The sequence below is a fragment of the Hemiscyllium ocellatum genome, chromosome 20 (genome assembly GCF_020745735.1).
Source record: "Hemiscyllium ocellatum isolate sHemOce1 chromosome 20, sHemOce1.pat.X.cur, whole genome shotgun sequence".
Lineage (NCBI taxonomy): Eukaryota > Metazoa > Chordata > Chondrichthyes > Orectolobiformes > Hemiscylliidae > Hemiscyllium > Hemiscyllium ocellatum.
The window spans coordinates 46879246-46893726 of record NC_083420.1 but is presented as its reverse complement, the minus strand read 5'-3'; the positions used below and the strand labels follow the sequence as shown (position 1 = coordinate 46893726).

At 40.1% G+C, this 14481-nt stretch overlaps 1 protein-coding gene across 2 annotated transcripts in view; it reads left to right on the top strand.

The window, feature by feature from the left end:
- Positions 1-1638: 1638 nt before the first annotated feature.
- The window catches only part of card11 (caspase recruitment domain family, member 11), a 229217-nt gene continuing 216374 nt past the window's right edge, over positions 1639-14481 (top strand). For both annotated transcript variants that reach the window (XM_060840331.1, XM_060840330.1), the window contains exon 1: positions 1639-1718. In XM_060840331.1, coding sequence (XP_060696314.1) covers positions 1706-1718 — 13 coding nt within the window. In that variant the 5' untranslated portion in view covers positions 1639-1705. The remainder of the gene's footprint in view (positions 1719-14481) is intronic.

The window sequence follows — 14481 nt, the reverse complement described above, 5'->3', positions numbered from 1 at the left end:
ATCAATGTGAACTTCAACAGTTTCCTCATTTCCCCTTCCCCCACCTCACCCTAGTTCCAAACTTCCAGCTCAGCACTGTCCCCAGGGCTTGATGGACTTGTCCTACCTGCCTATCTCCTTTTCCACCTATCCACTCCACCCTCTCCTCCCTGACCTATCACCTTCATCCCCTCCCCCACTCACCCATTGTACTCTATGCTACTTTCTCCCCAACTCCCCCCCCCCCCCCCTCCTCTAGCTTATCTCTCCACACTTCAGGCTCACTGCCTTTATTCCTGATGAAGGGCAGACGTCGATTTCGCTGCTCCTTAGATGCTGCCTGAACTGCTGTGCTCTTCCAGTACCACTAATCCAGAATCAATGATAAGAAACTGAGTGGTCCCATCCTTTTTGTTGGCCAATATGGATGTTTATTTTCTTTGTCCTTTTAAAAAAAACCTGTTTGCCAAGATTGCTTGTTTTTGTGATGTAACAAAATGTTTGGGATTAAGGAGCTATCGCTCTTAATCCAGATTATAGTTTGGATGTGAATCATTGTTTGCTCTTGTTTTAAGACTAAGTACTGTAATAAATAGATTATTTTGAACTCATTACGGATGCCTAGTGAAGGTCTCCTTAATTCTGCTCAGTCATAAAAAAGGGAATCAATTGCTATTTTTGCGATAGAATTAAAACATTTAGACTAATGGTGCCAATAATAGAGCAGTGGACCTTGATTATCAGTATATTTCTCCCTTCACAGCCATAAAAAAAGAAAAGCATTTTGTCGTGCCTTTCATGACCACTAGACCTCTCCAAACCTGCTTTACAGCCAGTAAATAGTAGTCAGTTACATAGCTACTTTAGAAAAAATAGCTACTGTTGTAATGTGGGAAATGCAGCAGCCAGTTTGCACACACCAAACTCCCACAAATAGCAATGTGATCACAATCAGATAATGTGTTTTAGTGATGTTGATTGCGAGATAAATAGCAACTTAGTCTTCAAAACTGCACAGGCCCTCAGTTCACAGCACCTTCAACAGCAAGTGTTCTGAGCGCCAGTCTTGATCTTTGTGCTTGATGACTTAAGCATTGATCAGAAAACAATTATGTGACCTCAGCTCACACTCACATACAATATTACGAACAGTACAACACACTCTTACATTGAGAAAAGGAACCTCCATAAAAACATAAGACAATTTGACAATTCAGATTTATTGCTAGGCACCTGGGCCAGGCACAAAACAGTTAATTCCCTCACCCTAGTGGCCACTTGGTTCCATATACTTTTCAATTTTGCTTCGAGCCAGATATGTGACTAACTCTTAATTAAAAGGCATAAGAAATTATTTCCCTGCATTATCTCTGTTTTGTCAGTGACGTTTATTTCGTTCGACACAAAGTCGATTAATCTGTCTTGTTTTTTTTCGCGACTCCTTGATCACGGGGGTCGGGGCAGTTTTGCGCGCAGAGTCTCAGATTACATGGGCTCATGTAAATTTCAACGTGTTGGTGGTTTTGACAACTTTCCGCCCACATGCCTGACAGCAGCTCTGAAGCAATGTGGGTTTCATTTTGTCAAAGGCAGCATCCCAAAAGCGATCGACCTGAAAGCACTCGACTTAGCCAGAGCTGAGTGCTCCACGGAGTTTAATCGGAGGAGCCATGAATTACAAAGGTTGGAGCAGGTGAAAGGCAAAAGCAGGGGCAGGTCAATAAAAATGAGTCTACAAGGTAAGCTTACAGACCTACTAACTGCAATACTTGGTTGATTGTCAGACACTGAGTGTTTAAGTAATGGGAACCATTACAGGAAAGACTTTCCCCGCACACTTTGATTATTTCCACCTTATTGGCTGAAAAGTAAACTTTGTGGGAGCTGTACCTAAATTCTGCACATATCTTCATGATGAGCAAATAAAGCGGAATTGCGTACTAGGCAAACCATGCAGAATACAAATCCAAGTACTGAGCGCAGTGTCTTTGAACAGGTCTGATAGTTTTATCTGCAAGTCAAACGTGCAGTGTTCACTGAAGGGATTTTTGTTTTTGTGAGTGACGCTCGTAACTAGTTTGAAGAAATTCGGATTTTAAAAGTTAGACAACTTTGTGTTTGGGGGGAAATGCAATGTGTAAATGGCTGAAACGTATGATCGTAATTGCAACTATGAGAGTTTTGTTTTTACGAGAACGTAAACACACACAATTGGGATAAATTTGGAATACGGACAAACTTTGGAACTAGAAAATCGACTATTTATTGGAGAGCCGAGCAACTGACGACTAGAACTGTCAGGTGGATCAAGGGAATGTTTGTTCTAATGAGTTGCCCAAAAATGTGGTGAGATCCGTGGGCACTGGAAAAACAAGTGTTCAGCAGCCCGTCCTTTGGCATTTGTAATAAATATAACAACAGTGAAAAAGTTGATATATCTCTGGACCTGTGCAAAGACTCGACAATATGAGTCATGTTTGAATGTATGGAACTACTTAATTTGACTTATTTTTCTTTTAATACTTATCAGCATTTTACAGTTTCACTTTTACTGCAAATGTCGCGTTACTGAATTACTAATAGTTGCATCGTTTGAATAGTTCTCTGTAGCCCTCCTGAAGTGCTAAGTTAGAGAGTGTGTATGACAGAATGATTCCATTCTTTGCAGGTTTTCTGTCACTGGCTCTACCATTCTTTAGGCAGAGGTATGGCTGGATCCTGTTCTGTCTCACAAACCTGAGTGTTTTGAGCAAGTGACAAAGATGATTGATGGCAGAGTGGTGGATCTTATTTACATGGACTTTAACAAGGCCTTTGAGAGAGTTCCTCATGGCAGGCTAACACAGAAGGTCCAGTCACATAAGGTCCATGATGAAATGTAAGTTAGATACAGAACTGGCTTGGTCACAGAAGACAGAGTAGTGTTGGAAGGGTGTTTTTCTAACTGGAGATCTGTAACTAGCAGTATTTGCAGGGGTTAGTCCTGGGACCCATGTTATTTGAAGTATATATAAATGATTTAGAGAAGAATATAGGTGGAATGATTTGTAAGTTTGAGGATGATACTAAGATTGGGGAATTTTTGGATAGTGAGGAGGATTATCAGAGGATATAGCGACTTGGGTGGAGAACTGGCAGATGGAATTTAATCAGGACAAATATGGGGCAACACATTTTGGAAGGTCTAATACAGGAGAGAAGTAGAGAGTAAATAGCAGAACCCTTGGTAGCATGAATGTAGAGGGATCCAGCTGTACAGGTCTGTAGTTCCATTAAAATGGCAATGCAAGTGCATAAGGTGGTCAAGAGGGCATATCACATGCTTGCCTTCATCATTTTCATAGAGTATAAAAATTGGCAAGTCATGTTGGGGTTGTAAAGCACTTTAGTTAGGCCACATTTGGAATATTAAATACATTCTTGTCACCACACTACTAGAAGGATGTGGGGATGCTGGAGAGGGTACAGAAAAGGTTTACCAGGATGTTGCCTGGTTTGGAGTGTATTAGCTCTGCGGAGAGATTGGAAAAGCTTCATGTTTTTGCTTGTACGTCAGAGGCTGAGGGGTGAGCTGATAGAAGATTACAAAATTACTAGAGGCATGAGTAGAATGGACAGTCAGAGTCTTTTTCCAAGGGTAGAAATGTCAATTTCTAGGGGAGATATGTTTAAGGTAAAAGCTGGAATGTTTAAAGGAGATGTGAGAGGCAAATATTTTTCAAGAGGGTGGTAAATGACTGGAATGTGCTGTTGGAGAATTTGGTTAAAGCAGAGAATAACAACGTTTGAAACATCTTGACTGATGCATGAATAGACAGGGATTAGAAGGATATGGACCTTATTGAAGCTGGGAGGTTTTAGTTTAGAAAGGTGTCACATGTCCGTGCAGGCTTGGTGGGCCAAAGGGCCTGTTCCTATGGTGTACTGTTCTTTATTCTTTTGTTCTTTGTTTGCTGTCCATGTCTGCAAATTTAGACGTTCTGTCTTGACTCACTGGATAGTAATCAGGGAGAGGCCCTTCACAGGCTGAGGATGGGGTTAGAGCAATTCCCATTTCGCTTGAGATCAGTGAACACACCACACAAACTGGATATGTGATGGATTGCACAGCCTCAGAGTGCCGGTTTGATCATGGAAGCGACGTTTCATATATTGCAGAGCTTCAGAACCTCAAATCCATTGGACATGGCACGCTTTGGGAGATGTTGAGGCTGTGAAAGGCAAAATAGAAAAGCAAATCATTTCCTTAGTCCTTAATTTTGTTTATCCTGTCTTTTGACCTCTTTTTGTCTATTTCTTATTTCCCATAGCTACCAATTGCTGAAATGGCAAGTTTGTAAATTAGATGAAACATGCTGCGGTAGTAAAAAAGTGGGACCTATAAAATTTTAAGATGATAGTTTGATTTAATTTAGCTAGCTTCTGATTCATTATAAGTCACTCTTTCATTCTTACTTGTTCAATGCATATTTATATTCTGCTTTAACGAGAACTCAACAACAAATTTAGACAAAAAACTCTAATGCCTTATGAGTGCTCTGAAGAAAAATGACCACACTGACATCTGTGTCCTTGAGAGGTTACATTGGAAGAAAGCTACTTTTGCGATTGTTCAGTTGACCAAATAAAAACTGTTAAATTTTGTTTTTAGGCAATTCAATTCCCACTTCCAAAACAAATCATTTCTTTTAAAATTTATATTGAGCACCTCTTAAGGGAGGGAGGGGATGTGAGTGTGGTTTGATTTGTTTTTTCAGCCTCAGATTTTTCATCACTTTTTGTCAGGACTCACTGGATAGCAATCCGGCAAGGAGAGCACACTTCCTTTAAAAGCAAATTCATTTCAGTTAGTTTATTATGCTTGTGAAATTCAAAGGTCCTGAATACACTGCACTTTGTGATACTTAATCATGTAAAACCAAATTTAAACAATACATATACCTGTAGTTCAGTTACAACGTTAAACTCTGAGCATTATCTTGATTCAAGTTCTGGGCTACAAACAAGTCTTGGGAAGTAACATGATGCCTCATTCATTGTGGAAGGATTTAGGTATTTAGCTGATCCATTAGACAATCAACTAAAGAGATCTTGGCACCTTTTGTGCAACATTTCAAAGAGAGCACTTGGCTCTGAAACAAGTTGTAAGGAATACAACTCGACCCAATTCTAGTAGAATTACATTGTCTAGCTGTCACATTGCAGAGCTTTTCCCAGGTTTCCCACCCACAGTTTATGTATTTACATTTCATATATAGTTAACCTGGCAAGGGATTAATACTTGAAAATAAATGCAAGTATTATGCAATTTGGTTTGAAATAATTGGATATGCAAATCAGAATGTATTTAAAGCATTTCATAAAGTTGTTGTCAGGTTACACCCCAGAATAATGATGATAAAATAGCTCATTTACCTAGGAACTCTTCAGCCTACACTGCCGCTCATTTCGATCAAAACTAAACTATGTCTGAAGTCCAATTAACCACCTTTGTTCTACATTTCATGACACCCTTATCCCCAAAAAATTGAATGATCTCAATGTTAACAGGTACAACTGTCTTGCCATCTATAGCTTTTTCTTTTGGCAGAGAATTCCAAATTGCTGTAGTTCATAAGTTGTCTGTTCCCCTGAGATGTTGTTATCAAGCACATTGTCGAATCTTGGCTTTTGAATGTCAATCTGTTTTAGTGAATAGTTTAAAGTGACTGTTCCAATGAGTATGTATTCAGTCTTCTGACCTCAGTATTGGAGTTTATACCAAGTAGGGTCATTAGGTAGATTGCAGTGCAAGGATTCACCCATAAAGTGGGGATAAGTATGGGTGAATAAAAGTTGACAATGAGTCAGTCTTTGGTTCCATGAACCATTTGATTGTAATTCTTTAAGCAAAAGCTTGCGAACAGGTCATTGGCCACTGTGCTTTATCTGTCTCCTATTTCTGCCAATGAAATAGGGGATGTCGGGGGTATTTCTATTGGGTTATGTTATTGTCATGCACATGCACTTTTATCATAATCAATGAATTAACTTGTTCAGACTTTTTACAAAAATATCATGTTTGGGATGTAGCCTTGGTTGGCTGGCCAGCATTTATAGCCCAGACCTAGTTGGCCTTGAGAAGATGGCTATAAACAGCCTTCTTGAACTACTGCCATCCATGTGTTGTAGATGGACCCACTATACTATTAGGGAGGGAATTTCAGGATCTTGACCCAGCGACACTGAAGAAATATATTTCCACCTTAGGATGGAGTGTAGTTTGGAGGGAAATGTGCAGATAGTGGTGCTTCCATTTATCTGCTGCCATTGTCCGTCCAGATGGAAATGGTCACAGGTTTGGAAACTGCTGTTGAAGGATCTTTGGCAAGTTTCTTCAGTCATCTTGCTACTAAGCATCAGTGTTGGGGGTGTGGAAATTTGTGGATGTGATGTGCCAGTCAAACTGACTGTTTTGTCCTGGATGGTGTCAAGCTTCTTGAGTGTTGTTGGAGCAGTACTCGTCCAGGCAAGTGGGGAGTATTCTGTCACACTACTGACTTGTGCATTGTAGATGGTGGACAGGCTTTGGGAAGTCAGGAGGTGAGTTATCCACTTAGCATTCCTCGCCTCTTACCTGCAGTAGTAGCCACTGTAATGGCTAATCCAGTTCAGTTTCTTATTAGTAATAACACCCCAGGATGATGATAGTGGGTGATTCAGTGATAGTAATGCTGTTGAATGTCAAGGGCAGAGGTTACATTGTCTCCTATTGGATACAATCATTGCCTGACATTTGTGGCGTGAATATTACTTGCACTTGTTACTTTTCATCCCAATGTTGTAATGAGGTCAGGAGTTGAGTGGCCCTGGTAGAATCCAAATTGGATGTCACTGAGCAGATTATTGCTGAGTAGGTGATGCTTGATAATACAGTTCACTTCACTGATGATTGAGGGGAGACTGATGGGCTAACAGTTAGCTGGGTTGGATTTGTCTTTTATTTTGTGTACAGGACATACCTGGGCAATTTTCCACATTGTCCGACAGATGCCAATGTTGCTGCGGATATTCTTTTGAAGATGGACAATACTAAAAGATGAACAGGTTGTATTTTTTTGACAATTATGTCAGTCTTTCAAAGAAGACCAACAATTGGTTGGAAAATTATTTTGAGTTGCTGTTTCTTAATGTATGTTTGAATCTTCCAAATGGAAGATGTAGTTCCCATAGAGAAACAAAACACTGTGAGCCATATCAAGTTGCAAGTGAGTTATTAAACGAAAGCCTTGTCTGCCTTCTGAGATGGGTGAAATCATTGCACTATTTCACAGAAGTGGGCAGTATTTATCCTTTAACCAATTTCACCAAATCCTATTGCATGGACATTATTTCATTACTGTTTGATGGAGCTTGCTGCACACAATTTGTTTACCAAATGTCCACCTATTTCCTACTTTATAATTGTGATCGCACTTCAGAAGTACTTAATTGGTTGTAAAACATTTTGGGATGCCTTGAGGTTTTGAAAGACACTATATTAGTTCAAGGTTCTTCTATTTTAAATAATGTGCCTACTTATAGCATTAGAATGAATGGTACTTTATGAATGGTCAGTTAAAGAGTGCTAGAATTTCACAAACTGCTGGAAATCTGAGGGTTGAGAGGAAAATAAAGTATATTTTTAAGCACCCAAATAAACATGAACCAAAACCAAAATACAAATGCAAAATAAACTGATAGGGACATAGAGATGTACAGCATGAAACAAACCCTTTAGTCTGACTTGTCTATGCCAACCAGATATCCTCAATTAATCCAGCCCCATTTGCGAGCATTTGGCCCACATCCCTGTAAACTCTTCGTATTTGTGTATCCATCTAAATGCCTCTTAAATGCTCTAATTATTACCAGCCTTCACCACTTTCTCTGGCAGCTCATTCCACACATGCACTACTCACTGTGTGAAAAAGTTACCTCTTAGGTCCCTTTTAAATTTTTCCCCTCTCCACTTCAACCTATGACTTCTAGTTTTTGACTTACTTTACTCTGGGGAAAAGACTTTGGCAATTCACCCTATCCATACCCCTCATGATTTTATAAGCTTCTACAAGGTCACCCCTCAGCCATTGATGCTCCGGGGGAAAATAGCCCCAGTTCTCCTTTTAGCTCAAACTCTCTAATCCCGGCAACCTCCTTGTAAATCTTTTCTGCACCCTTTCAAGTTTCACAACATCTTTCCAATAGCAGGGAGACCTGAATTGAATGCAGTTTTTCAAAAGTATTCCGGTTCAATCTGGATAAATGCAAGGTATTACATTTTGGTACAATAAACGAGCGTAGGACTTATACAATGAAGAGTGGGGCCTTGAGTAGTGTTGTAGAACAAGGGGACTTAGGAGTGCAGTTACCTAGCTCTTTGAAGTTTGAGTCTCATATAGACAGGGTAGTTAAAAAGGCATTTGGCACAGTTGCCTTCATTGCTCAGTCCTTTTGAGTATAAGAATTGGGAAGTCCTCAATTGGTGACATTGGTGAGGGCTCTTCTAGAATACTGTGTCCAGTTCTGGTTGCCCAGTTATAGGAAAGATATTATAAAGCTGGAGAAGGTTCAGAAGAGATTTACCAGGATTTTGCCAGGTATGGAAGGTTTGAGTTATAAAGAAAGGCTGGATAGGCTGCCACATTTTTCACTGGAGCGTAGGAGGTTGCGAGGCGATCTGTTAGAAAATTATAAAATAATAAGAGGTATAGATAGAGTTAATGGTAGTTGTGTTTTCCTAGGATGGGGATTTCAAGACCAGGAGGTACATTTTTAAGGTGAAAAGAGAGACATTTAAAGGCACAAGGCAAAGTTTTTCCACTGGGTGGTTCGAGTGTGAAATGAACTTCCTGAGAAAGTGGTGGATATGGGTACAATTACAATGTTTAAACAACATTTGGATAGATACATAAATAGAAATGGTTTGAAGCGATATGGGTCAGGAATGGACATGTGGCACTAGTTTAGTTTGGCATGGACTGGTTGGACCGAAGGGTTTCCATGCTGTATGACTTTATGACTTGAAGTGGTCTAACCAATGTCCTGTCCAGCTGCAGTATGACCTCCCAACTCTGATAGTCAATGCACTGATAAATAAAGGCAAGTGTACCAAATGCCTTCTTTACTATCCTGTCTACCTACGACTTCACTTTCAAAGAACTATGAACCTGCACTCTAAGGTCTCTTTGTTCAGCAACACTCCCCAGGACCTTACCATTAAGTGTATACATCAAGGCCTGATTTGCCTTTTCCAGTGAAAGATTTCATGGGACTTTACTTTTAAAACAAGGACAGAGTCTTCTGTAAATGATTAGCAGTGCACAACAACACAGTAAAATCCCTAGACCATTTGATGGCTTGAATCAGCAACTGTTTCATATAAATGGATTACAAAAATGCATAAAAACAAATATTCTTCAGACAATTCAATTGCTTGATTTGGTTTCCATACTAATACAGGAGAGAAAAATGTTCAATTTTTATCCATATGAATTTTTCATTTTGCAAGAGTATTCATAAGTGTTTGAAATGGAAACAAAATAGGTAGGGCTGTGGAAACAAAGCAGGACTGTTGATTTGTATAGCTGGCATCATTGTGCAGACAAAATGGTTTCTTGTGCTGGAAGATTCTGTTGAGATTCTAAAAGTATGAACTGGTGTGACAGTCACAGTAAGTCCATTTGGTAATCTACCAAAGTGTGGATTTTAAAATAAAATGTACAATACCAAGTATTTTTAAATGTAACATCCTCTGAAGAACCAATATCAGGTTTAAAACACCACAGGAATTAGATTTTACGAGCTCTCTCTGGATATTCTTCAAAGTAGTTTTGGATTATTCAGTATTTGGTGAAGTTCCAAGCATTCCACTGGAGATAATCCAGCAGCTTTGATGTTGAGGAGTTGCTCATGTATTATGAGAAGTCATTATTTTGCTCCTTCCATTCTATTTAGCTTTTTTCCATCCAGTCGTTATTCCTGTGTTCTATGTACAGAATGCTTAGTAACAATGCCTCTGATATAATAAACATCCCAAGGCATGGATGGCATAAAAGAAATGCCAAATAGTTCATCTTAATCTTCTGGAGCTCCTGGGCATGTGTTACAAATTTTTGTCTGTTACACTGGGTTGAACATTATTGGTCATTCTAAAAAATGACCCCCTATAACCTAAGTGTAATTACTGTTCTGGTGAACGGATAGCATGACTGACAGGCATAATAATAAGACTCCTTTTTACAGGGTGAATGCAGATGTGTCCATGTGCAGTGTTCACAATATCAGGATGAGTGCAGAGAGGATGTGCACAGTGTCAGGATAATGAGGGTTAAGCCTGTGAGTAGGGAGTTTGACATACTCCTGCAACTAATTTGTCAATATGTTCATGGATATTTCATCAGGATGAATGAAGGTGTTCCTATGGGGAAATAATGCAGATTGTGTTGTCAGGCTGAAAGAGGGTATCTTAAAAATAATGGAGTCATATCTTTTTTTTTCTCCACTATATTTTCTACTTGTTTGATTTAATTCATGCAAATTCTATCTGTATATTGTTTTGTATTTCAGTGTCTCCGCCAGAAGGGTTATGTATGTATTCTGAATACAAAATTATATGAATTAATTGATACCTCGACATCAGGGAATATCGATATCGGTCTCTCTCTGATGAAAATTAATAGGTGAGGTAGAATTCATAATGCAATAAATTAATGGCCATGCAGCCTCAAGGAACCAATTGACCTTGTTTGGTGTTAACACTTCCCATGTTTTGCCTGCTTGAAGTTAGCCAATTATCCCATGCTGTGGAAAGACTAGCTAACAGTTTCCCACAGCATTGAAACCTAGCTTGACACTCACTAATGTGAGGCATAGACCTTGAATTCTATCAACATATTATTGCAGTATTCTGAGAATCTTGTTTTCTTATTACATAACAGAAGAGGCAGTGCAGCCCATCCAACTTGTGCGAATTCATTGAAAGAGCCATCTAATTAGTTCCGCTCCTCTGCTCTTTCCCTACATCCCTGCAAATATTTCTCTCCATGTTTACTTAATTCCACTCTAAAAATTATTATTGAATCTATTTCAACCATCCTGTCAGGCAGTACATTCCAGTTGACAATAACTCACTGTCCAAAAGAAATTCTCTCCATTTCAACAAACTGTTTTGCCAGTTATCTTATTTGTGTCCTCTCCAGTCAATGGAAATAGTTTCTCTGTTGTCAGTTCATCCGTGACATTGATAGTCTCGATGCAACCTCCTCTTGACTTTCTCTGCTTTAAAAGAGAACAATTCCAGCTAACTATGAACTGTTTGATAAGTCATGAAGAATTACTTACCCCATTGACCTGAGAGCAATGCTGGTGAGAATATAAATTCCAGTGGAGTCTGGAAGGATCCATTCTGAAGATCAGTCCCACAGTTGTTTTGGTGGAGGGTTGTCAGTTATGCTAAAAGCTTGTCTTTCATGATGGAAGTAATCCAGAGATGAGACAAGCCTGTTGCAAATTTGCAAATATAAACACTAACATGATCTGCCAGATCCAAATTTCTACAGGAGCAAGTGTTTTTCAGTGCAATCTGTCTGACATGGCAGTTGCAGGTTGTTTATCCCATCCAAAGGCAAAAACTCACACCAACTAACATCATTAGCTTTACGTTGTCGTGCCTACCACTTTCGGAAAAAGCTTTTGACATGAAAGGAAGGAGAAATGTAATCAGAGATTTTTTTTTATATAAGAAAGCAAGTATTAAGTTGTTAGGTAAAAACAATGACTGCAGATGCTGGAAACCAGATTCTGGATCAGTGATGCTGGAAGAGCACAGCAGTTCAGGCAGCGTCCAACGAGCAGCGAAATCGACGTTTCGGGCAAAAGCCCTTCAGTATTAAGTTGTGGTGGGGCTAAAAGAGATGACTAAAATCATGATGGAATAGATGGTTTGCAGATGGCTTTGGAAGGTGGAGAGTGAAGTTGAGAGATGGAGGATCTAAGGAGGTAGTTCTTGGGGAGGAATCTCTTCCACCAAAAGAAAGATTTGGAATAGAACTACAGGTTGAAAATAACGTGTGAATATTTTAACGAAGCATACTTTGTATATTTAACACATGGCTTTGGACAATCAAAACCAAAAAGGCAAAGTGTAGGAGTATGCACTGTCCCAGTTACCTGAACTGTATGCTGTGAGGTGCCATTGTTAAATCATTATACTGATGCATAGCTCAAAGTTCTTGAAATGTAATCATTGATGTATTGTAGCAAATGAGACCGCTAATTTACATATAACAAGGTCTGACAAAATATGAGATCTGTTTTAGTGATGCTAGTTGAGAAATAAATATTGTTTAAGACTGGGGAGAGCTTACCCTACTCTTGTTTAAACATGGCATGGGATTCTTTACATCTACCTGAGAAAATAAATGAAGCCTCCATTCAGCATCTAACCCAATAGTTGGCACATTGAGCACTGCAGTAAGCATTAGAATTTCAACCTAAACTTTGTGTTTATGTCTTTGGATTTTCCAGATGTCAGATGAACTGTGGGGTCATTTCAAAAAAGCAAATGGGACTTGGTTCCAGTATTCGCACCCCCATTTCCTGCAACTCATGGGGGTGGGATGGGATAATGGTGTAAGTCGCAAAGTCAAACTGTCCGCTGATGACCTAGCTGACTCTGTATTTTAGGAGGAGGCATCCCCTCACCTCCCAAATTGTTTTGTAACATTGAGCCTGATTCTCCATCATTCATGATACCTGGATTCATGAACCAAAGGCTTGATCTGGGGAACTTTTTTTGAAAATATTATTCAAAAGGTCTTCCTATGCCACCAAGCCTACTACATGCCAACTCTTGCCCTTTCTGCTCTTAAGGGAGGTAAGGAGGTAGAACCTAAGACTATCTCAGCAGAAATTGGAATAAAAGGTGAATTGTTGGTATTCTGGGGAACTGAGCTAAGTTGTTAAGTACAGCAACAGATGCAATATTTTCTTTTGTAATCAGGACTATGAAGACTGCGTCAAGTAAAATCACATGTCTTTAAATGGCAAATGTACATCTGGCTGAATCTTATAGGGTCTGAGTGATGTGGGTTATGGTGAGATTTGTGGCAGAATCAGATGAGAAGGCTGGTGAGGCTATCTCAATGTCAAGATACAGCAATGTGCTGTATCTTTTAACCTTTTGCTGAGCAGCAAGGTGAGTTTGTCACTCAGCAGTGGCAAATTACCGATTTAAGACTGTTAAGTGCCTTATTAATGGTACAACATACCTCATTCATATTAACTCCATATCTTACCAAAGACATGGAGTCAGGCAAACTGGACATCGAGAATTCTGACATGGAGGTCGGAGTGGGTATCTGGTGATATCCCTCCATGTTGCTGAGCACTCAGAGCACTAAGCTGCATACTCCCTTGTCCATGGACAGTGATATCTGACCTTGACCTTCATGACCATTGTACCACCTCTCCAATCCACTTACAAGATGCTTGGGAGGCACAGACTCACATTGTTGTGTGCACTAGCATTGATGGACTGCTGCAAAGGCACTTTATGTGAAGAAATGGGCACCCAGCTGACAGATTGGACTTGGCTGCATCATGCAGCATCCATGTCTTTCATTGCCCTGTCTTGCTATCTCTGTTAGTATAGTCAAACAACCAAGACACATTCACTTGGTGGTCAGTGGCCTTCAGTCGAGGGAGTGTGCATCTTTCTGTATGGCAGTGTATTTCATATATCTTACGCTTATATCATTGTCAGAAGCTTTCATGGCAAACACACTGCATATGCAGCAAGTAAACAGCCTTAGCTTAGGGAAATGGTGCTGAATGAAATTCATAGGGATACCGAGGGAAAGTGAGGACTGCAGATGCTGGAGATCAGAGTTGAAGAGTGTAGTGCTGGAAAAGCAAGGCTGGTCAGGCAGCATCCGAGAAGCAGGAGAATTGACATTTTGAGCATAAGTTCTTCATCAGGAATGAGGCTTGTCCCAAGGGGGCTGGGGCTGGGGCTGAGGCTGGGGGAAGGTATCTGAGAGTGTGATAGGTAGATGAAGGTGGAGGTAATGGTGATAGAGTGGAGCAGATAGCTGGGAATGAAGATGGATAGGTCATGAGGGTGATGCTGAGTTGGATGGTTGGATCTGGGATAATGTGGGGGGAGGGGAAATGAGGAAACTGGTAAAATCCACATTGATCCCATGTGACTAAAGGGCCCCAAGGCAGAAGATGAGGCGTTCTTCCTCCAGGCGCTAGGTGGTTAGAGTTTGGCAGTGGAGGAGGCCCAGGACTGCATGTCCTTGGCAGAGTGGGAGGGGAGGGTTAAAGTGTTTGGCCTGTGTGGTTTGAGGGTGCCAAGGTGGAGAATGAGTTCATGGAGATCGGTTAGTTTAGAGAATCCTGGTACAGTAAATCAAGGACAACCTCTGATACAAGTCCATGGAATTGGCCATGTTCAGGTTGTGTTGTGTTCGGTCAGGG